General features: G+C 39.3%; 1 protein-coding gene and 1 long non-coding RNA gene across 2 annotated transcripts; one reads left to right on the top strand and one right to left on the bottom strand.

The window, feature by feature from the left end:
- Positions 1-1,056: 1,056 nt before the first annotated feature.
- LOC129717181 (uncharacterized protein K02A2.6-like) lies at positions 1,057-11,519 on the bottom strand. The gene is made up of 3 exons (XM_055667028.1): positions 11,480-11,519; positions 11,224-11,308; positions 1,057-2,116 (listed from the first exon to the last, which is right to left on the bottom strand). Exons 1-3 carry the CDS (start codon positions 11,517-11,519, stop codon positions 1,057-1,059), a joined length of 1,185 nt encoding a protein of 394 aa, XP_055523003.1.
- Positions 11,520-11,653: 134 nt separating this feature from the next.
- Positions 11,654-13,957, top strand: LOC129718239 (uncharacterized). Its single transcript, XR_008726831.1, has 3 exons — positions 11,654-12,883; positions 12,943-13,075; positions 13,132-13,957. It is a non-coding gene; the product is annotated as an uncharacterized LOC129718239 (long non-coding RNA).
- Positions 13,958-23,680: the final 9,723 nt, after the last annotated feature.

The following is a 23,680-nucleotide window of genomic DNA, read 5'->3' as shown; positions in this document are numbered from 1 at the left end:
AAAAGTGAAAAGTGCTAAAAAATCATGAAAAATTAAGTCACGTGCTTTATGGACGTCTTCAAATAAAAAGTGGAATGGAGATTTGTGTTCAGCACCCCAAAATTAAGTATATACCATATTTTTGTCGTATTTATCGACACTTTTTTTTACTTGGCAAGCATTTGTATTAAGTCGCCCCACTGTGCAATGCAATGCCGCGGTTTTCCTGACAGTGATGAAAAAAGCCCGACAAAAATTCCATTTAAATCAAAACCGTTGCAGGAAGAACTATTCAATCTAACATTAAAAAGCGACAGCATGATGTCATTCCCTTGGTGCATAGACTGCCGACAACTGTCAGAATAGGTATTGGGCGATCTCTCGTTGAGTGATGATGGGCGATTTTCTCTCCGATCTTACCGATTATCGACATTAAGAAAACACCCAGGCTTGAAATGATAAAAATTAAATTCTCACAATGCACGAAAATTAAATTACCCGTACCCGACCAATTGAGAATTTTTCAAACCCGTACCCGACCCGAACCCGAAGCCTTGGTTTTTTAATTACCCGTACCCGACCCGAACCCGTAGAATATTTTTTGGCGTTACCCGAAACCCGACCCGAACCCGTCGGGTACGGGTCGGGTACGGGTTTCGGGTAAAAATACCCGTACCCGACCATCTCTACTACTGATTATTACTGACCTTAAATCTTCTTCCAACGAGGCACATGCAACAACGAAATCTTCGTCTGGCTTAATATGCTGGTTGATAAGCCTGGATAGCACGTCAGCGTTCCCAAATTTATCAGTTGAAATATATTCTATCGAAAAATCATATGACAGCAACGTTAAAGCCCACCGCTGGAGCCGGTTTGCAGTGTAAACCGGTATGCCCTTTCTAGAGCCAAATATCCGTAATAACGGTGCATGATCTGTCTGCAATCGGAATCTTCTACCAAATATATATTTGTGAAATTTTGTAACAGCGAAGACAATAGCCAGTCCTTCTCTGTCTGGCTGTGAATATCGCTGCTCAGCTGCAGTGGGGGCGCGGGACGCGTGTTGAACCACCTTCATTTGGCCATCTGCAACTTATGGCTAATTGTTGCTCCAACACCGATCGACGAAGCATCAGCCGAAACAACTATCTCCTGCATCGGATCGTAGTGTGTCAGTAAGAGCTCTGACGACAAAATTGCTTTAAATTTTTCAAATGCACTCTGGCATGCTGGTGTCCACTTGAATGTAGATGTGCTGGATTTTAAAAGTTCATTCAAAGGGTAGCGCAGTGTTCTCATATTCGGCACGAACTTACCGTAATAGTTCAATGCTCCAAGGAAAGAGCGAACACCTGTGAGGTCCTTGGGAGCAGGCATATCTTTAATAGCTTGGATCTTATCTGGATCTGGCCGAAGGCCTTGGCGATCTAGCATATGCCCTAGGTATCGGATTTTATGCTGTCCGAATGCACACTTTTCTAGGCGAATAGTGAATCCGTACTCTTGAATTCGGTGCAGTACTGCGTGCAAGTTACGTGAATGTTCGTTTTCATCTCTACCACCAACAATCACGTCATCTAAATATCCCGACGTATTCGATAGACCGGCCAGCATAGTGTCGATCATCTGCTGGAACGCGCCTGGAGCCGCCTTCACGCCAGGAGGGAGCCTATTGTATTGATACAGTCCCCGGTGCGTGTTGATGGTTAACAACTTCCGACATTCCTCATCTACCTCCATCTGCAAGAATGCATCGGATAAATCAATTTGGCTGAAGACAGTACAACCTACTAATTTTGAGAAAATGTCCTGCGGCAACGGTAGCGGGTACTGATGTGACTGAAGCTGATCATTGAGCCCAGTTGAGTAATCACCGCATATACGGATAGTGCCGTTTGCCTTTCGTACAACAACTGTCGGTGCAGCCCACTCTGAGTACTGCACAGGTGAAATAATATTCAATCGTTCCAAACGGTCAAGCTCTTCGTCAACTATAGCTTGCATTGCGTATGCTACAGGTCTCCTGGGTCGGAAAACAGGTTTGCTTGCATCCTTCAAAGACAGCACAATTTTTGTTTTTGTGCAAAGCCCGAGCTTATTGCTGAAAAGCTCAGGGTACACCCGTTTCAAAGCACTTATATCCTGAGCAGCATTTTCTATTTTATTACAAAATTTGTCCATAGGCAGTGACCACAGATTGAATTTATCGATTAAATCGATACCCAGAAGATTAAGTGAATTTCCCGACACGAATACACGGCCATTTTGGGTGCATCCATTTAATGAAACTTTACCAATAAATTCGTATAACAGGTCTAGCTTCTCACCAGATACAGATTTGGCTGTTTGTGTGGTGGGATTTGCTGCCGGGTGGCCAATCTGCATCCCCACTTGTTCAGAAATTATCGTAATATCTGATGCTGTGTCTAGCTGCAGACGAACAGGCACGCCATTTATTTTGACCCACACATATCGTCGCTTGCACTGTATACTACTAACAGCTAGCGTAACGGTTTGAATAGACAAATTCCCATTCCGATGTTTGACCGATTTGAGGGAACGTCGGGCGCTTGAGCAATACCCTTCCTTATGACCCACCTGATGACAATCAGCACATTTGTGGTTCCGAAATCCGCAGAACTTCGAATAGTGCATGGCACCACACTTCCAGCATGGAGTAGCTGGCCTGTTCTTGTGGTTCCCTTGAGACGGCTGGGGACACCTTTGTTCATTCGGCTTTTTAAATTGCTTCCGATAACTAAGACTGCTTTTCACTGCTTGCACTTTTGGTCCACTAGCACTGGCTTCTATCATTGCAGTATCGTTTTTTAAGTTAATCAAACGCTGACACTCTTCCATCAAAGCTCCAAGTGTGACGTCGGCACAGTCTTCAATTTTTGTTAGCAGTCTTGTTCGCACTTCGGCGTCACACTCGGACTTTATTCCACACACAAATATTAGGCATTTGAATTGTTCTTCTGAAAGCTTTTTAAGGTCGAATTCAACACACATCTTGTTAACTCGGCATGCATATGACACGAAATCTTCAGCTGGAACTTTTGCTAAAGTGAGTGCACAATAGCGTTTTTTCACGGTCGACTCTTTTGTCCCAAACAGAGATTTCAGCTTCCCCACTGTATCACTGAATGAAAAATCTTTCGGTGTGTTCGGCAGAATATAGCTCACGTATCGGTAATGCTCATTTGTTCCCAATCGCCGGAGAAGTAACCTCACTTTTGCACCATCATCGATACGTTCGGCATCTTTAGCGAATAGGTCCTCATACCTAGCGAACCAGGCAGCAAACGTGCTGCGAGTATCAGGATCGTATTGGAACTCTTTTATGTTCCCTGCCAATGAGTCCAGAATTGCCTCCGGATTTGGAGGGACGCTCACTTGAATGGACCCCATTGCATTGAGAAACATTGCCTCCTGTTGTTGGAGAAAACCTTGTTGCTGTTGCGCTGATTCGTGCTGGCGCTGTAGCAACTGATTAGTAACAGCCTGTTGCTGCTGAAGCTGCTGTAAAATCTGCAGGAGGACAGGATCAATCGGCATCGCTTGCGGTTGACCGGGTTGTGCAGGAATATGATGACGCTGCTGTTGGAGGTTATGTGGATGTGGTGGAAACGGATGATTCGGGCCGGGTGGGTTGATTCCCGGATTTTGATCCACATAGTTGCGGTCATCCTCCATTCTTCGCTTCCTTTTGCGAGGCGGTGAGAAAGAAATTTTTCCGAATTTCTAATCAACGAGAATTATAAATCTGAAACACTTGCGAACGCGAAAAAATAAAACTCGTAATACTCGTCGCCACTGTCGTACTGTTAAGGCGAGGTGATAAAATAAAAGTTAAACAATAAGAACAGTACAAACGAATTTAATAGCGTATTATAAAAATATGTGTGTTCAGTCTCTCGTCGGATACCCGAATGACAACTTATCACTCTCAGTTGGCACGAGTGCGTACATCCGCTTAACAGACTCACTGTCAACGGCGAGCCCAAGTGGTGAATCCCCATAGGGTGGTCAGTTGCCCCAACAGAAAGACTAATGGGTCTGAATGATTTAGGATGCGTCTTATCACGCTTCCCAGTTTTAGGTATAAAGATTACTTTTACTACCCTCCATTTTGATGGAATATGATTCAACCTTAAACTGGCCTTGAAGATCTCAATGAGAGAAGGAATTAGGATTGCTTCACCTTTTTGAAGCAATGCTGGAAATATTCCATCTACACTTGCAGACTTAAAAGGCTCAAAGGATCTCATAGCACTTTCCACCCTGGTTCTCGTAAAAATTTCATCCGCCACATCTGATACAGTATTTTCCGTTCTAGCAGACCAAGAGCTAGTCTGCGTAGAACAAATTTCAACTAAATCAGAGATGGCTGAATCCGTCTTTTCAATAGAACCGGGAAAATGCGTTTCCATCATTAGATTTAAGGTATCACGAGGACCACTAGTATAGATTCCGTCGTGACGCTTTAGATTGCCAAGCTCAACGGTATGATCTTTGGCAAGAGTCTTTTGTAATCTAGAAACAACTGGAGTTTTTTCAATAGATTCACACATTTGAACCCAAGACCTTCTTTTAGATTTCCGGATTTCATTGCTATATTCAGTTAAGGCTCTTCTATATTGAGCCCAGTCTGAAGTACGTTTTGCTTTATTAAAAAGTTTCCGACTAAGACTTTCAAGCTTCTTGTTCCACCATGGCACGTCCCTACTTGAGGACGATTGTTTGGCGGGACAACTTTTATTGTATGCATTTATCACCATTTCATTTAGCTGAATTGTCATAGATTCCAATTCTGAAACTGTTTCAATTCTGCTACAATTTAAAGGTGAATCTTTTCGCAAATATTGTGCATATTGATCCCAGTCTGTTTTTAAAGATCTCTGTAAGTAACAGATGATGGTTTCCCACCAATCCATTCAAACAAAATGTGCTTGTGATCAGATAGTGAGGTTTCATCCGATACATGCCAGTTAGAAATTTTTTCAGAAATTGCTGGACTGCATAGCGTCAGATCCAAAACTTCACCTCTGATAGCGTTTGTAAATGTTGGTTTGTTACCTTTATTGCATATATCTATATTATTTGACGAGAGAAACTCCAATAGGCACTCACCACGACCATTAACGCCCTTGCTCCCCCAAACTGTATGGTGAGCGTTGGCATCACAGCCTATGATGAATGCCCTATTATTGTCTCTGCAAAATTTGACAAACGAAGCAATCTCAGGAGGAGGCGCCTCATTTATTTCACTTGGAAAATAAGCCGAAGCAACAATTACCTCAGTATTCCCCCTGGTGATTGGCACCTGAACCATGACCGCTACAATATCTCGTTTTACAAATTCTGTCACAGGATAGCATTTTACTGCTTTGTTCACTAGAACTGCAGCTCTTGGCGAACTCTGTGAATCGTCGTAATATAGTTTGCCAGAGTTCATTTGAATCCCTAATATTTTACCTTTATTGCACCATGGTTCTTGGATAAGAACCATGTCTAGCTCCTCCTTTTTGAATCTCCTACTAAGGACTGCCGATGCGCCTTTAGCGTGGTGGAGATTCACTTGTAAGAACTTAGCAGATTGCATTTTTGGAAAATATATCTCGTTCGGTTTGATTACCGAGAGATTTTTCCAGCGACATTTTATCAACCTTATTTAAGATTGATTTTAATAATTTCCGTTTTATTGTGAGACCAATTTATTTCTTAAATTCAATTTTAAATTTAAATTATGTTTTAATTAATTTATTTATATATTTAAAAATAATTTTTTTTTCATCGTTTTTAGAAAATTGGCCCACTGTGTGTTAGTGCGCACACAAGTCACAATTGCGCAAGTTTCACCAGCAAAGCTCTTGTATCCTTGCGTAAGCGCTTGTAAGCTGCGCACAAGAAGCTTTTTTCAGTTGCATACAAGTTTTTTGCAAGCTGAAAGTTTATAGCTTGATATTACAAGCTGAAAGTTTATCACCCTTATTCTTGTTTACGGCCGTATCGCTTTCGTACGAAAGCAGCAGCGGCGTACGAATGCGATACGAACACATACGAATCCGATTCGTTCTAACCAATTCGAGCTTTCGAACATCGTTGCTTTCGTACGAACGTGCCATTCTTGTTTACGTACGTGTGCAAACGTCAGTCAAAAGTTGCGAATCGCTGTACGAATCGCCGGCGCCGGTAGTTTTTTCTCGTTTTTCTGCTGTTTTGTGCAAGTTTTATTTTTTGAAAAATCGAATAAGCCGAAGAAAATTTGTTTTGTGAAGTGTGTGCAACATTTGCGGTAATCGATTTCTAAAAATTTTCCAGTTTTGGGAACAGAATACCGCCAGTCGAAAGTTTTTTTTTTTTTCAAAAAACTAATATTTATTTAGGCCCAACCGCAAAGCATAACGGGGCCGAATATCTTTTGGAGTAGGGAAAAGCCAGCTTGAGTAGAGCCTGTATCCCGACTGCTCCTCCTCAAACAGGCATAAAAACCCTCTCATCTTTTCTTTTTTATAAATACAATTTAAAAATACATATCATTTAAACCTACGGCTAACAATAACAATAATAAATGAAGTTCTTCTCTGTATGAGTAAATATCAATTCTTAATACTATTCGTTAAGGTGTGATGGTTCCTTATATCTTTAGAAATCAAAACTTATATCTATGTTTGGTGGATCATGTCTCTCAGAAAGAAGCGATGATTCATGTGTCTCTAAAAAGATCAATAAAAGAAAAAAAAGGAACAGAATTAGTGTGAAACTTTTTTATGGAGGTTGTGTTGGAAAAATAAGAAGAAGAAGCAAGGAGATAATCAAATTCGATACTTGATATCTCTTAAAAAGTCATAAATAGGTATTACAAGCGCTGGGTTGCGGCTAGCAAGTGCATCCCGTACTTGCATTGTAAATGTCACTTTCTGTTTTCGGAGAGAATCAATAAGCTTGGTCCTTGCTCTGTGGTACTTAGGGCATACGAAGACTATATGATCTATATCTTCGTACCCTCCACATTCGCACATATTACTATCGACTAAGTTTATTCGATACAGGTGTGCGTTTGCAACATAGTGATTGGACATTAGGCGCGAAATAACTCGAATGAAATCTCGAGTTAAATCTAACCCTTTGAACCAAGCTTTTGTAGACACTTTGGGCGAAATCGAGTGCATCCATCGCCCAAGATCGTCTTTATCCCATTTTTCCTGCCAGTTTGCCAGGGCCAGTTGTCGAGGCAAGTGAAAATACTCGGTATAGATGATCGGTCTATCAAATATATCTCCTTCTATGGCACCCCTTTTCGCTAATAAATCAGCTTCTTCATTGCCTGGGATTGAGCAATGAGAGGGGACCCACACAAAGCGGATAATGAAAGACCGATCAACCAGCACTTCTAATATCCGTCTAATTTCCGGAAGGAAATAGGACGGGTGCTTGACCGGTTTAATCGATCGGAGAGCTTCGATAGAACTGAGGCTGTCCGAGAAGATGAAATAATTGCCTGGTGTCTTGAGCTCGATAATTCGCAGCGAATTGTGTATGGCAGCTAATTCAGCTACATATATGGAGCAAGGCTGTGCCAGTTTGCGGGATATGTGATGATCTGTGTTAAAAACGCCATATCCGGATTGTCCATCCATCACAGATCCGTCCGTGAAAAAGGAGTTCTGTTCTGGGAGGTGGCCGAATTTTGCCGAAAATATTAATGGCACAACTGTTGGTTTAAGGTGTTCGGGAATTCCATGGATTTCTAGTTTCATCGTCAAATCAAATACAACAGAAGAATTGTTGAGCGATGTTGAAATCTCACGGGATGGAGCAACAACCGAAGGGTTTATCTCCATGGTCATGAACCGCTGGTATACTGACATACAGGGTTTCTGAACAACTTCCAAACACCTCTCATAGTTCTCGATTATCATTGGGTTTGCTATCTCCGATCTGATGAGGAAACGAAGAGCCAACTCGAATAGCTTCTCTTTGAGTGGTAGTACTCCCGCAATGACCTCTAGAGACATGGTATGTGTCGATTGCATGCAGCCTAGAGCGATACGCAAACAACGGTATTGTATCCTCTCTAGCTTCAGCATGTGTGAGGCTGCGACTCCTCTGAAGCATATGCTGCCGTATTCTATTGCGGGCAGAATAGTGGTTTGGTAGAGTCGTATTAAATCCTCTGGATGCGCTCCCCATGATGTTCCTGTTACCATCCGAAGAAAATTAATTCTCGGTTGGCATCTTTGCTTCAGGTAATTGATATGTTTTTCCCATGTGCACTTAGAGTCATACCATACTCCTAGATACTTGAAGCTAGGTGACTGAGTGATGGGTATTCCGGACAAAAGTAGCTCGAAACGAGGTGGTGGTCGCTTCTTTGAAAAGACTACCATCTCCGTTTTTTCAAGCGAGAATTCGATTCCAAGACAACTGGCCCAACCGGTCAGATTATCTAGCGTATTTTGCAGGCTGTTTTTCATGTCTACAGCTAGAGTCGCCGTGACTGATACAACGCAGTCGTCAGCTAACTGGCGCATTGTACAGCCGTCCGTCAGGCATGTGTCGATGTCACTGATGTAAAAGTTGTACAACAGCGGACTCAGACAAGAGCCTTGGGGGAGACCCATGTAGCTTGTTCGTGTTATTGTTGAAGAACCGTGGTTGAAAAGTAAATGCTTTTCAGACAGCAGGTTGATCAAAAAGTTTGTTAATATAGGGGAGAATCCTCTCTGATGCAGTTTCTCGGAAAGAATTTCGATTGAAACTGAGTCAAATGCGCCTGTGATATCCAGGAAAACCGAGGTCATTTGTTGTTTGCTACCAAGAGCCATTTCCGCTTCTGTGGCTAGCAATGCCAGGCAATCGTTAGGGCCCTTGCCCCTACGAAAGCCGAACTGGGTCTCTGATAGTTGGTTAGTTGTTTCTGCCCAGTTGTCAAGTCTACGCAGGATCATTTTTTCAAGCAATTTGCGTATGCATGAGAGCATCGCAATCGGCCTGTACGAGCGGTGATCTGCGGCAGGTTTGTCTGGTTTTTTGATTGCGATAATCTTAACCTGTCTCCAAGCTTCCGGAATCATATTGTTCCTGATTAGCTTATTAAACAGTTTAAGAAATCGTAGCTTGGCCGAGTCCGGCAGGTTTTTCATCAAATTAAATTTGATCCTGTCCGGTCCTGGAGCCTTATTCTTGCAAGACGCGAGGGCAATTGAAAACTCCAACATGGTAAATTCTGGTTCTTCAATAGCCGTTGTATCGCTGAATTTTTGCTGTGATGGGACAGCGTCTGGGCATACCTTTTTCGCGAAATCATAGATCCAACGTTCAGAGTATTCATTAGCCTCATTACTGTCGGACCTATTGCGCATTTTTCGAGCCGTATTCCAGAGATAGCTCATAGAAGCATCTCTGGGTAACGTGCTTATGAAATTTTGCCAGTATGATCTTTTTTTCAGTTTGTGCAGTTTAGCCTGTTCCAGTTCCAGCTCTCTAAACTGATCAAAAAGTTGAATGGAATGATCTTTCCTGAATGCTAGGTATGCTCTTTTCAGAGTTTTTTTCATCTCGGTGCATTCTTTGTCCCACCATTGTTTGTTAGGGCGAATTTTCAACTTGTTCTCAGGGGCGGGCCTCGTCTGAGATTGCAACGCGCTATCTAAAACTAATGTCGCAAGGAAGTTGTATTCGTCTGATGGAGAAAGCTCGTCGGTTGTTTCGAGCTCCTGGGATATCATGTTCGAGAATTTTTCCCAATCAATATTCCGGGTGAGATCATACTCTACTTCGACTGTGGTAACAGACTGGAGCCTGCTCATAATCGAAATACTTATTGGCAAATGATCACTACCATGGGGATCTTGAATAATCTCCCATTTACAATCCAAAGCTATTGAGGAGGAACACATAGATAAATCTATAGTGCTCTCTCGTACTGGAGGCCTTGCTATTCTTGTAGCTAACCCAGGTATGTTCAATAGGGTCATATCGAACTCGTCTAGTAAGCTTTCAATAAGAATAGCCCGGTTATCATCACCAGGTGCTCCCCACGCCATACCGTGAGAATTGAAATCTCCCAGGATAAGACGTGGAGTCGGCAGCAGTTCCGTTATTTGTGTTAGCTGCAACCGGTTTATAATAGCTCTAGGTGGAATGTAGACTGATGCGACCGTAAGGCTCTCACCTGCAACTGTTATATGGCAAGCAACAATTTCTATGCCTTCAATTGCTGGGAGAGGAATTCGGAAGAATGGGTAGCATTTTTTTATACCAAGGAGCACTCCGCCATAAGGGTTTCCTCGGTCTAAACGGATGATATTGAAGTCTTGAACGGCTAGTGTCGTATCAGTTGATAACCATGTTTCAGATAGCGCGAAAATATCGCATTTGCTATCGTGGAGCAGGAGTTTAAATTTATCTAATTTGGGGATCAAGCTTCTACAGTTCCATTGTATGATCCTTGTTGTCGATTCGTCACTTCGGCTGTCTGATTTAGACATCGAAGGATACGAACGCGAGGAGGGGCCATTTGGTGCTTAGTTGCTTACCCAACATGCAAATTGTTGGAAGCCAAGCCGAAATCATATTTTTAAGAGCATCGGATAAACCAAAAGTGGTGAATATCCATTCAACGATCATTTTGAATGAAATACGCCCATCAGTAGACGGTATTTCAGACTCCGTTGACAGTTTAGGGGTGGTAGCAGATTGTTTCCCTGGAAGTTTAGGAAACTCCTGATCGTAGTTAACTCTGAAACCAGGAGGAGTCGCTTTAGCATTTTGCTTTGGAGCGGAACCTTGTGGAGTATCAGTTAGCGTCTTCTTCAGCTCCTTTCTGGGGAGTTTAGGAGAAGATGCACTTGGCCGTTTTCGCACAGCTCCGGTTGACGGGAGTGGTTGATAATCCTCCTCGTCATCATTCGAATCATCGTTCTCCAAACTGGAGTAACGATTTTCATCCTGCTGTAGGGCAGTCTTTAGCATCTGTGCGAAAGACTGCTTACTACGTTGTTTTGTCGATTTTTTCAGTGCGTCAAACCGTAGCTTATATTTTTCGCACGTCTCGACTTTGTGTGGGCTACCACCAAATAGGGAGCATTTTGCTTCCTGTTCACTACAAGCATGGTTACTCTCCATGATTTCCCCACACTTGCAGCATTTGGTTTTATTGCTGCAGTAGGTTTTCGTGTGCCCTAGCTGCAGACAATTTGTACACGACATGACTTTTGGGATAAAAAGTCGTACCGGTAGTCTGAGCTTGTACAGCTCGAAGAAATCTGGGAGCACTTTCCCTTCGAAGGTGACTCGAAACGAATCGTTCGGAGAGTAGCTGCCCATGTTGTCCTTAGAGTACATTCTCCGGCACTCTAAGACTTTAATTTCTGGGAGGTTTGGGTTTTTGAAACGACCCGCTCCTTCCATAACTTCTTTCTCTGTGAGATCGGGTTCCGTTATGACGCCCTCGATCTCAGTTGTTCGAGCCGGAATATACACCCGGTACTCGATCGTAAAGTTTTGATCTTCAACAACTGCATTTGCATGTTGAAGATCAGAAAATGTGGCCTTCAGTTTATCGGCTTTAACTTTACAAACCTCTACCAAGCTGGTATATCTTTTTCGCAGAAGTTTACAAATCTGAACGACCTTTAGGGGTTTGTTTCTGGGCCGGAAGAAAAGTACCCTGCCAGTCGAAAGTTGCGGATGGCTGTACGAATCGCCGTCGCCACGGGTTTTTCTCGTTTTGTGTTTTTGAAAAATCATTTGGCTGAAGAAAATTTCTAGCTATGCGAAATGTGTGCAACATTTTCAAGAAAAACATTTGTGACATAAATTTTTAAAAAAGTTTCCAGTTTTGCAAACGGAGCAGCAACGTTAGTCAAAAATTGTGGATCGCTATACGAATCTTTTTACAAATCGCCGGCGCCGGTAGGTTTTTCTCTTTTTTTTTTGCTGTTTTGTGTTAGTTAACTGGAAAAATCGAATGAGCCGAAGAAAATTTATTTAGTGGATTGTTTAATAAATAAACGTTATCGATTTTCTAAAATTCATTTTGGTAACGGAACGGAACATCAAAGTCAGTCGAAAGTTGCGAATCGCCAGCGCCGGTAGTTTTTTCTCGTTGTTTCGCTGCTTGGTGTTGGTTCTTTGAAAAAAATTGAATAAGTTGAAGAAAATTTGTTGTTTCGTGAAGTGTGTGCAACATCCAGTAAAACATCCAGGATTTGTGACAATCGATTTTTAAAATCTTCAGTTTTAGAAACGGAACACCGTTTCGTACAACGAATGTACGAATCGCCGTCGTCGCGGGTTTGTTTCTCGTTTTCCTGCTGTTTTGTGTAAGGTTTTTTTTTTTGAAAAATGGCCGAAGAAAATTTCTAGTTTAGCGAAGTTTGTGTAACATTTTCAAGAAAAACATTTGTGACAATGGATTTTTTAAAATCTAAATGAATCGCTATACGTATCTCTCTACAAATCGACGGCGCCGGTACTTTTTTCTCGTTTTTTGCAAGTTGCAAATGTTTGTACAAATCGCTGTCGCCGCGGGATGCTTTGGTTGTTTTGTGTGAAAAAATCGAATAAGTTGGACATTATTGTTCTAGTGAAATGTTCAGTGCTGAGAAACCATGCGGTAATTAATTTAAAAAATGTTGGAAATTGAGCACAGCCGATAGAAATTGATTGAGGTTTGCCGTTAGTTCTGGGAGAATGGCGATAAAAAATTTATAAGTCGTTACCATAAATGTACTAATTATCAATAATCTGCCGAAAATTTGGATCGTCGGGAACAGCAAAAAGTCAACCACCAAGTAGATTCTGATTGGCGCAGATAGTTGACTGGGTAACAGGATATAGGATAATCAATTTAACATTACTTAAGTGATATAGATGCCGATGTGTATACTAGGTAATTAGTTCGATTAAAAGTGTTGGAAACTAATAATGTTTAATTTTATTGATATGCAGGAATAATCGATCAGGAGCTACTGGAAATTACTTAAAGTCAAATCGAATCACGATTCTCCTTCCGACAAATATTTATACTTGCTATGAGAGATAACTTTGCTGGGTAAGCTGTTTTTAACGGTTTTAAATTAAGGTTTTTTTTGTTTATTACATTATTAGCATAACTGTTTCATGTTCTTGTTTTCGTAGGAGACTAAGAATACAACAAAGGAACCAATTCCCTCGGATGCTTCACAAAACCGCGTGCTACAATTCAGAGAGCTGGTTCCGTTTAGTGTTGATCAAAATACAAATGCCGTATAATTTAATTTAATTTTATCAATAATAATAATGAATTAATTTTAATTATTTTCATAATCGATTGTTATATATACCTAGTTATGGTTCTGACGTGAAGCACTTTGGTTTATCTCCCGGGAGCGTAAATTATTTAATAAAGATGATTGACATTACAACGCAATCGCAAGTTCGAGTTTTTTCCCAGCAATAATTTTTTTTTTAACAACAAGTTTAACGAAAGTATTCATATTTGTGATCGAAAAACTAGAAAAAAAGCCTATTTAGATCTAAAAAGATAAAAAATCAATCAACTGGTTCCAGAGGCGTCGCGTGGTTGATTTCGTCACATGTGCACCGAACATTTATTTAAGTTCTTTTTCCTTAAATGAAAGAAGCAAATCAAACCTAAGTGATTGATGCTTTGAATTAAAGGGTGTCGCTAGTATGCTTACTTGTTTTTATAGGTTATTATATTTCGATAATTGCATATGCTCGGATATTAGAGAATAGTGTACCTGCGCAGTGCACAGGTGGACCCGACGCCATTAATTGGTTAAAAAATTATGGATGTTTGAAAATAAAACACTGCGAATAAAGCCGTTTTTATTGGGCACCCTATTATTAGGTTTAATTAAATATTCACGATGTCAGCATTGCAAATTGTTTCTCTCAAAAAGTCGTTCAAAGATAGTTTTAATGTAACAATTTAAATAAAAGCAGTAAGAGCGAAAAATTAGTTTTTTGAATTTATATCAGTTATTTTCAAAGATAGAGAAACCCTTTCTTTTAAGTTGTTAATAATTAAAGCAGCTATAAAATCGTAGAACAACTTTTTCTACTAACCATAAAGATAAAAAAGCTAGATAGGATATCCGTTCTATTATCGACAGGTTTTATCTATTAGCGTCAGGGGGGGGGGGGGGGGGGTAAATGATGTCCTAGAGCGTCAGTTTCTTGCATGATGGCTCATCAAAATGCAGAACGTCTTTCTGCAAAAGGTAAGTTCTCTATGACTTCATTAACCCCCCGGACGATAATTGGACAAACCTGACGACAATAGAGCCGATACCCTACTTATTTTATCGAAAATTCACTCTTATTTCTGATCATTCTTCAATAAGCGCTTTATCATAAGTACCGTGGAATGGGGTGAATTTGATCAGTGGGATGAAATTGATCAGTGGGGTGAAATTGATCACCTGAAAATTCGGAATAAAAATTCTAATCACACGATACTAATCTTACAACACTAGGCAATGTTTACGTGTCATAAAATGTAACTTTTGAAAAATCCACATACCTGTCAAAGTTAACTCTTGCATGCCCAGTGCAGTTTCACAAATTTTCGAAAAATTCTTCTAACTCAGTCAAAACTCAATCAAATTTAATCAAACAAGTTTCCAAATATCAAAAATAGTATTGAATTTACTTAAAGTAATCTAAATTAAGGGTTAATTACGTTAAAGAGAGAAGTGAGTAAAGTTTGATAAAAGTTCAAAATATATTTTTCAACAATGATTATTTCATACCATCAAAGTAATATCACAGATAACAGACATCCAAGCTAGAACAAAAAACTCCAGAAATCGTGTGTAAGATTTCAAATTCTTACTCGTTTGGAATGCTAACGACATCTTCCTGCAACTTGCGACTTTAACCACTTTAGTGATGGCAGCGCTGGTTTACGGTCGAAGCTGCCAGACGCATGAAAATTCTTACAGATTATACAGTCGCTGTTTATGCAACGATATAACATAGATTTTGTGAGGTTTATGTATTTATTTTTTCAAACCAACACTAAAACAAAAAAATTTATCGCAAATATACAGAGGGATTGAATAAATAAGTCGATAATGTACACATTACGACTGCTCAAAATTTCTACATTTAAAAACGGCAACCATTCTCATTGCGATAATATCGATAAAAGCTGGAAAACTATCGATTTTATCGAATCATTGACCACTAAGTGTTCTTAGCGCCATCATACTGCGTATTGCGACATGCTAAAAAACCGTTGCGTCTTTTTACACATGAAGCAAAGTTAGCTTGGATATCTGTTATCTGTGGTAATATGGATGAATTCGCAGAAAATTATAAAGATTTTCATTTCAGAGCTAGTTTTTGAACTTTTGCAACAAACCAAATTGAAATCGATCTAACGGTGATCAAATGAGCGCAAGTTTAGCAAACTGCAGCTTAGGAACCACAATGAATAATTTTTAACCTGAAATATCGTTATTTTTGTTTCCAAACTAACTGTGGTTGATATTTTCCAGTTCAGCAATCATCATATATCATGAACATATAGAAAAAGAGCACATTTCCAATAGAATGTATGGATTTTGAGGGTGATCAATTTCACCCCGATTTATCTCATAGTACCTCATAGAATTCTCGAATTTATTTCATGAAGTAGACGATGGAAATTTCACCAATAGCCATAGAGGATTTCGGGAGCACATAACAGTAATTGTTTTAAATATATACTACTAGCTGACCCGGCAAACTTCGTCTCGCCCTTTTTTGTGTTCAATTTAATGTTGCTTATTACGGGAGTCACTTCACGGTGAAACCAGAGTGAAGTGAACAAAATCCTATTACGGGACTCACGTAAGTGAGAAAAACGTCGCAAAGTGACATCTGCCGCGGAATCCGGGTTATTATGAGTGTCATAGCACCAATAATTCTAAACATTTCAAAGCCATTAATTCCTTGCGATTTGTTTATGGGGCCGCAAATAGGAGGGGAGGGGGTGTGTGCAATTTTCTTACGTTATCTTACAAGGGAGGGAGGGGGGTAAATTGATTATCTTACGTAAAAAAAATATTGTTAATGCTGCTGTTTAAATAACCATGTTCATGAAGGTGTGGACAGTAAAATTCCTAAAAAGGACTATTAACTCGAATAAGGACCGAAGGGGAAACGAAGTATTGTACTTGCTTCAGGATGATAAAACTAAAGTTAAAATCTAAATCTGCTGGCAGTAATATCTTACTAGGGGGGAGGGGGGTATCAAAAAAATCTTACAATGTCTTACGAGGGAGGGAGGGGGGTTGAGAAAGTGAAAAAATATGCTTACGTAATTATTGAACGGCCCCTATAGTCCTCTCACAATAGATCTACGATTCTGGTCGCAGTGAGGAAGTCCATACAGGAAATAATAATAGTCTGCAGATGCACGACGAATCAGCCATAGGATATGATCAAAGTCGAACGACAAATCGTTTGAATTGGTTGGTTTCATCGGAATGACAACGTCCTAGACTTTTGGCTTTTGTACATCACCTTTATTTTGATTAGGGTAAGGAACGGCTTAAGCAGTAGCGCCTATTTTAATCAGTCGAAGAAAACTGGCCTCAAACTCCTGCATTTTGATCAATATCGACAATTTCAATGATGGAAACGAAAACTTTGATTGTCTAGCTGCCTTACGAATATAAGTAATACCCTTAATCACAAAGAAATCTGTGAGCAATTGCAATTGAAACAAATCAACCTATATTGCAGCCATTCAGGAGCCACTTCAGGTGCTGAAAAAAAAACACCTGCAAAACAGATGGAAACTGCTTAAAATAGGTTCGGGGTGATTGGAATAGTGACCCTCGATTCGTAACTTTGATTCACGATTGTCAAAGTTTGCTAACTTAGTTTTACAATCTGAAAACAAGTTCTGATAGAGAAAACGATAGCGAACAGATTGATATACTATTGTTTGATTTTCACCCAACACATTTCGAGTATTTCGTCTGAATACACAGGCGGTTCCTAAAGCTGCTTAAAATATGTTCCCTACCCTATATCCATATTGGTCATTTTCTTTTTTTTTGGTCATCGGTAATTTTTATCTGTTCTTGCATCAACCTGATTCCGGAAATACCCATATTGCGTGGTATTCAGTTATTTTCGTTGTTTTCCAGAAACTGCGAGTGGTCATCTTCGAATTCAAAATGGTGTTCAGGGTCAATGCTTGGCTTCTATGCATCATCTCAATTACGTAAATATCCATATTGAGAAGTGTTCGTTCATTTTTGGCAGTTTCCCAGTAGTTGCCATCTTACAATTCTAAATGGTGTCTGAGGTCAATTTTTAGCTCCCTGCATCATTCTGGTTCCGGAGATACTCATATTGGATGGAAATCGACCATTTTTGGCTGTTTTCCAGAAACCGGAAGTTGCCATCTTACAATTCAAACTGTGTCTGAGATCGATTTGTGGCTTCAGTGCATCATCACGATTCCGAAAATACCCATATTGGGTGGTATTAGGTCATTTTCCGCTGTTTTCCAGACACCGGAAGTCGCCATCTTAGAATTTAAAATGTCTGAGGTCGATTTGTGGCTTCAGTGCATCATCACGATTCCGAAAATACCCATATTGGGTGGTATTAGGTCATTTTCCGCTGTTTTCCAGACACCGGAAGTCTCCATCTTAGAATTCAAAATGTCTGAGGTCGATTTTTGGCTTCAGTTCATCATTACGATTCCGTAAATACCACTGCTCTGGCCAATGAAGACGTCGGCTACGACCAAAAGTTGTAGATCTCTAAATTCTATGCAATTTACAGAATATACAAAATTTCTAACTCTTCAAGTTTCAATGATCTACGAGTTTTTATAAAATTTGTCTGAATTTCACTTTTTATTGTGATAATTTTATGAGTTCACGCGAAATAATTTCTTACAAATTTTTTCTCGATAGAAATTGAATTATTACGTCGTTTTCTTCCGAGTACAAAAGTTTTTGAAGCACTTAAGTGAAAATATTACACAAAATTTGAAAAAAGTACATAATTTTGTGGATTAGATATCTCATAGGTTAGCAGGTATTAGCAAACCTTGATTTTTTTTTAAAAATTGTCCATCAAAAAATCTTTATTTTTTCAAATTTTGATAAATGTGTTTTTTTTTTGTGTTTTTGTGATACTTCAGTTTGAATATATTCATAGGTTTCATGTAAAAATACAATTGCTATGTACTTATTACATGGAATACACGGACCAGTATTCTGAAACTCTATCCAACGTATTTGCAGTCTTCAGCAAAGTTTCTCAGTGTAATAAGAACACACGCTAGAGCTTTTCAGTTTTCGACAGTTTTAGATCAGAAAATTTTATGTAACTTCGCAGAAGAATATATATATATATATATATATATATATATATATATATTTATATATATATATATATATATATATATATATATATATATATATATATATATATATATATATATATATATATATATATATATATATATATATATATATATATATATATATATATATACATATATACATATATATGACGGCAGAGGTAGCACTCCAGCGTAAGAGTTGGGGCATTCGCTATTGCGCAATCGTCACGCTTGACGTGAAGAATGCATTCAATAGCGCCAGTTGGGACTCTATAGCGCTCGCGCTTAGGAGCATCCACGTACCGGTGTCGTTGTACAAGATTTTGGAAAATTATTTCCAGAATCGGGTACTAGTTTACAACACGGAGGAGGGTCAGAAGTGCGTCCCAATCACCGCAGGGGTACCGCAAGGTTCCATCCTGGGCCCGGTGTTGTGGAATGTCATGTATGACGGGGTGTTGAAACTAAAGTTCCCTGTAGGGGTTGTGATCGTCGGTTTCGCAGACGACATCACGCTAGAGGTCTACGGCGAGTCGATCGAAGAGGTCGAGTTGACGGCCGCGCACTGCATACGCAAGGTCGAAGAATGGATGCACTCTAGGAAACTGGAGTTAGCGCACCATAAAACGGAGGTTACGGTTGTGAACAACCGCAAATTAGAGCAACAGGCGGTGGTCAGAGTCGGTGACTGCACCATTACCTCAAGGCGTTCCTTGAAGCTCTTGGGGGTTATGGTTGACGATAAGCTCACATTTAAGAGTCACGTCGACTATGCCTGTAAGAGGGCTTCAACGGCCGCTGCAGGACTATCTCGAATGATGTCCAATAGCTCAGCGGTATATGGCAGCAAGCGTAAACTTCTTGCCAGCGTGGTTTCGTCCATACTTAGGTATGGTGGGCCAGCGTGGTCCAAAGCGTTAGGTACCAAGAGTCATCGTCGAAAACTGGAAAGTACCTACAGGCTCATGTGCCTGAGGGTTGTGAGCGCGTACCGTACAGTGTCATACGACGCAATCTGCGTCCTGTCCGGCATGATGCCTATCAGCATAGCCATTAAGGAGGACGTAGAATGCTTCGATCAACGTGACACAAGGGGTATACGAGGCACCAGAAGGTCATTCTCGATAATCAGATGGCAGCAGGAATGGTCCAATTCCGCAAACGGTAGATGGACGCATCGACTTATTCCGGACGTATCCGGATGGGTCGGGAGGCGCCATGGAGAAGTTAACTTCCACTTGACACAGATTCTGTCAGGTCATGGTTGCTTCAGGCAGTATCTACACAGATTCGGGCATGCGGGGTCCCCCATGTGTCCCGAGTGCGCGGATGCGGAAGAAACTGCTGAGCATGTCTTCTTCGTGTGCCCTCGTTTTGTGCATGCGCGGAGCGACATGATGGTAGTGAGCGGGCCAGACACCACTCCGGACAACCTAGTTCGGAGGATGTGTAAAGACCCAAACATTTGGAGGGCGGTTTGTACAGCCGCCTCTCAAATAGTTTTAGAATTGCAAAACAGGCGACAGGTTGACCACCGACACGCCAGTGTTAGCTAACGGCCAGTCTCCAGGTTAGTTAGCTAAGTTAGCAAAGAGATCTATAGAACCAAGAGGGTGCACAGAGCACAAAAGCCGCTCCCCAAAGCAATACCTAGCGGTGGTCCCGGGGAGTATTATGGGCTGGAGACTGGAGGGGTTTTAGTGGGTCCGGTCACTGATTCAAACCAACCCCACACTCCCTGAGGTTGGTCACCTCAGGGGTTTGGATGCAAATTTCCCCTCCACCTGAAACAGAACAAAAAAAAAAAAAAAAAAAAATATATATATATATATATATATATATATATATATATATATATATATATATTTATATATATATATATATATATATATATATATATATATATATATATATATATATATATATATATATATATATATATACAGGTCGGACTCGATTATATAAAGTCTCCGAAAAATTTTCACTGTATATAATCGAATCCTGTATATAATCGAATCAGAAAAAAAAATTTTTTTTGTTTATTTTGCTTAAATATTTTGTTGTTTTTGAATAAATAAGTAGGATTTTTGTGACTAAACCCCTTAAAGTCGCAAAAAACCTTTCTTACAAAAATATATGTATATATATTCGAATCAGAATTTTTTTGTTTGTTTATTTTGCATACATCTTTTGTTGTTTTTAAATAAATAAGTAGAATTTTTTTGACTAACCCCCTTAAAGTCGCAAAAAACCTTTCTTACAAAAATATATGTATATATAATCGAATCAGAAAATTTTTTTTTGTTTATATTGCATACATCTTTTGTTGTTTTTAAATAAATAAGTAGAATTTTTCGACTAACCCCCTTGAAGTCGCAAAAAACCTTTCTCACAAAAATTGATTTATGTATAGATTTCGTAGTTACTCTTTATGTTATTGCAGTCAGCCATGGCAAGAACACTACACCGTGCTGCACGGGTGCCACTTTTGCATAGAAACACTACACGGCGTGTACGGTCGTTCTTACACATCACGCAGTGCAAGTTGCAATTCACGCCGTGTAGTGTTTTAAATATTTTCTCCGTAGCAGTGCGTGTTTTAAACATGGCTGATTGCAGTCAAACCTTAAGAAAAATTTTGATCAGTGTGTATTGTGTTTGTTTACTCTTTTAGCTTTGATATTGTTGTGCTGCGTTATCAAGCAATTCAGAAGTAGATTAGCTAAAAAAACATTGCCTTTAATTTATTTAAATTTTTGCTCACCAGTATTGATTTCAACTTCATAAAAATAAGTATTTGAAAAGAGTCAATCTCTATCACCTCAACCTTAACATTGAAATAATAATATTAGGGTCCATTCAAATTTAACGTGACATAAATATTGGACTTCCGGAAAACCCTCACCACTTTGTCTAGCATGTTTCCAATACTCAGCACACCAGGCATAAAAAAATTCCTCAGCCCTGCTTGCGTTATGTAACATTTGAACGGACTTTTATGAATCAATAAGGAAGCGCTTATTTATAACGTAACGCAAGAATAATTATTGTTGATCTCCTTTCCTCCTTTGCCGTGCTTTTTGTTTAAATTTTCCGTATGGGTTGCAACACTCTTTCCCGTTTCCTGAGCGTTACATAATTTGTAAACGTTCCCTCGCGATATTTCTGTTTTAGATCAGCTTTACTTTACTTGAAACATTATGGCTCAAAAACAAACGTTTTGGGTCAAAAAATGTTGCGTTACGTCATATTGGACTGAAGGGAACGTCCATTAATTACGTACCGTAAATAAAAACTATTTTCGACCCCCTCTTTCCTCAGGTAACGCTCTTTGTATAGATCTTAAAAATTTTTAGTATTGATTGCGGCGTTTCGTCAGATCTCTACCTCCCCCAAGCGTTACGTATTTTTGGACGATCCCTATACGACATTGCTGCTTTAGGTAAGTTATATTTACAATTGAAAAAAAAAATTTATGATTCGATTATATACAATTTTGTATATAATCGAATCATATATAATCGAATCAATATATAATCGAGTCTGTATATAATCGAGTCCGATTTGTATATATATATATATATACATATATATATATATATATATATATATATATATATATATATATATATATATATATATATATATATATATATATATATATATATATATATATATATATATATATGTGTGTATATATATGTGATTATTGAGCTAAACTAAGTTCGAAACATACCACAAAAGATCAATACAATGGTCGCAGTGGTTTCAAATCCTACGAAAAAAAGGTCGAAACGCTCAAAACTACATGCACACTAGCGCTGCGTTGCAGCTAAATTTCGCACTATACTGTCCGCCAATTACAAGCCTCTGACCTTCTGAGCAACTTTGCTGAAGACCACAACTCTCTGGGTTTCCGGAATCAAGAGATAGCGTTACATTAATCTGCCCATATCAAGTGATGCTAAACTTTTCGGGGTGTTGCAATATTCAAACTGGATGTTGCAATACGCAGTAAAGCGATTCTAACTTATGACGGGTAGTGTATATAAGGTACAAGCTAGAGTAATTTTTCTAACCTTACGAAAGCATGAATGCATGTTTAGCTCAAGATGGTTTAGTGCTACCTTCAAAACTCAAACCTTTTTAATATTCATATTTTTGTATACAAAAATCGGCATCAAATAGTTTTAAAAGGCTGCCTACATACTCTTACATACGAAAGTTTGTGCCTTTAATTGAAAGTCTTAAGATATTTATTTCATCGTATGGAACTGCCACTTGCGTAAAATTGCGTAATTTGGAGAGGGCTCACGTGAAGGTATCACCAAAAAATATCGAAATATGTCAAATAATTTTTTTATTTTAGGTGATTAAAAATAACAATGCTTAGCATAGACATGCATTTTTGGATGGCTTAAAACTTTGTAGAAGGTTTAAAAAATAAAAGAGAAATCTAAGAAAAAAGTTATAACGGCAAAGTATCTAGTTTTGATATCAACTAAAAGTTTGCCGAAGACACCACTCGTCTATCTCAATCTGATGAAAAAGTAAATTCTCTATCTCACTTTTGGGTGGATTGATCACTCATCTTTCTAGAACGAAATATGCATTTTTGAATACATTGAAACTTATCCGAACATACATTATGGCTATAATCAACATTTATATTGCTATTCAATTAATCGCATGAAAACGGCAAAATAAAACACTGTGCGATGTGACGAGAGAAATGTTGAAATCATTAAGCATCCTGTGTTTCAACAAAATGTCCCGTCTAGAAATACATCCAACGAAACGTGTCCCACGCCTTTGAAATGCCCCGCGGTTTCAACAGAATTGAACCACCTATGTCATATTTTTTCACTGCGACACTGTGATTTTTAGACTATCATTCTACAATCATTCTACTCATTTATCTGCCTCTTCACATCTATAACAGTTAAATCAAAGAAACGTAGGTACTAATATTACGCTGTCGAAACTTGATCTTTCTGTTTGTTGGACACAGACTTTGCGGCCAATTATTAGTATACAGAACAATTGCGGGACTAACGCTCCGATTTTATTATAACAATCTCTCCCAGGGTGGGTTTTAAAGCTATGACCACTGGCTTGTTAGGCTAGGAGGTCTTAAGCTTAGATCAAATTTGTGCCGAAAAAAGGGTGTCCTGATTTCTACCTCCGACTAGATGGTATCCCTATACAGTAAGGTCGCTTTTTACGCGGTTTTTTTTTCACGCGGGTTGCTTTCCTCCATTATTCAAAAACGGTACAAGATATCGACCTCATTTCAATCACGTTTTCCGTTTTTGGCCACGAGTG

This window comes from Wyeomyia smithii, chromosome 1 (assembly GCF_029784165.1).
Source record: "Wyeomyia smithii strain HCP4-BCI-WySm-NY-G18 chromosome 1, ASM2978416v1, whole genome shotgun sequence".
Lineage (NCBI taxonomy): Eukaryota > Metazoa > Arthropoda > Insecta > Diptera > Culicidae > Wyeomyia > Wyeomyia smithii.
The sequence above is the reverse complement of the archived record's forward strand: the minus strand, read 5'-3'. Positions and strand labels throughout refer to the sequence as shown.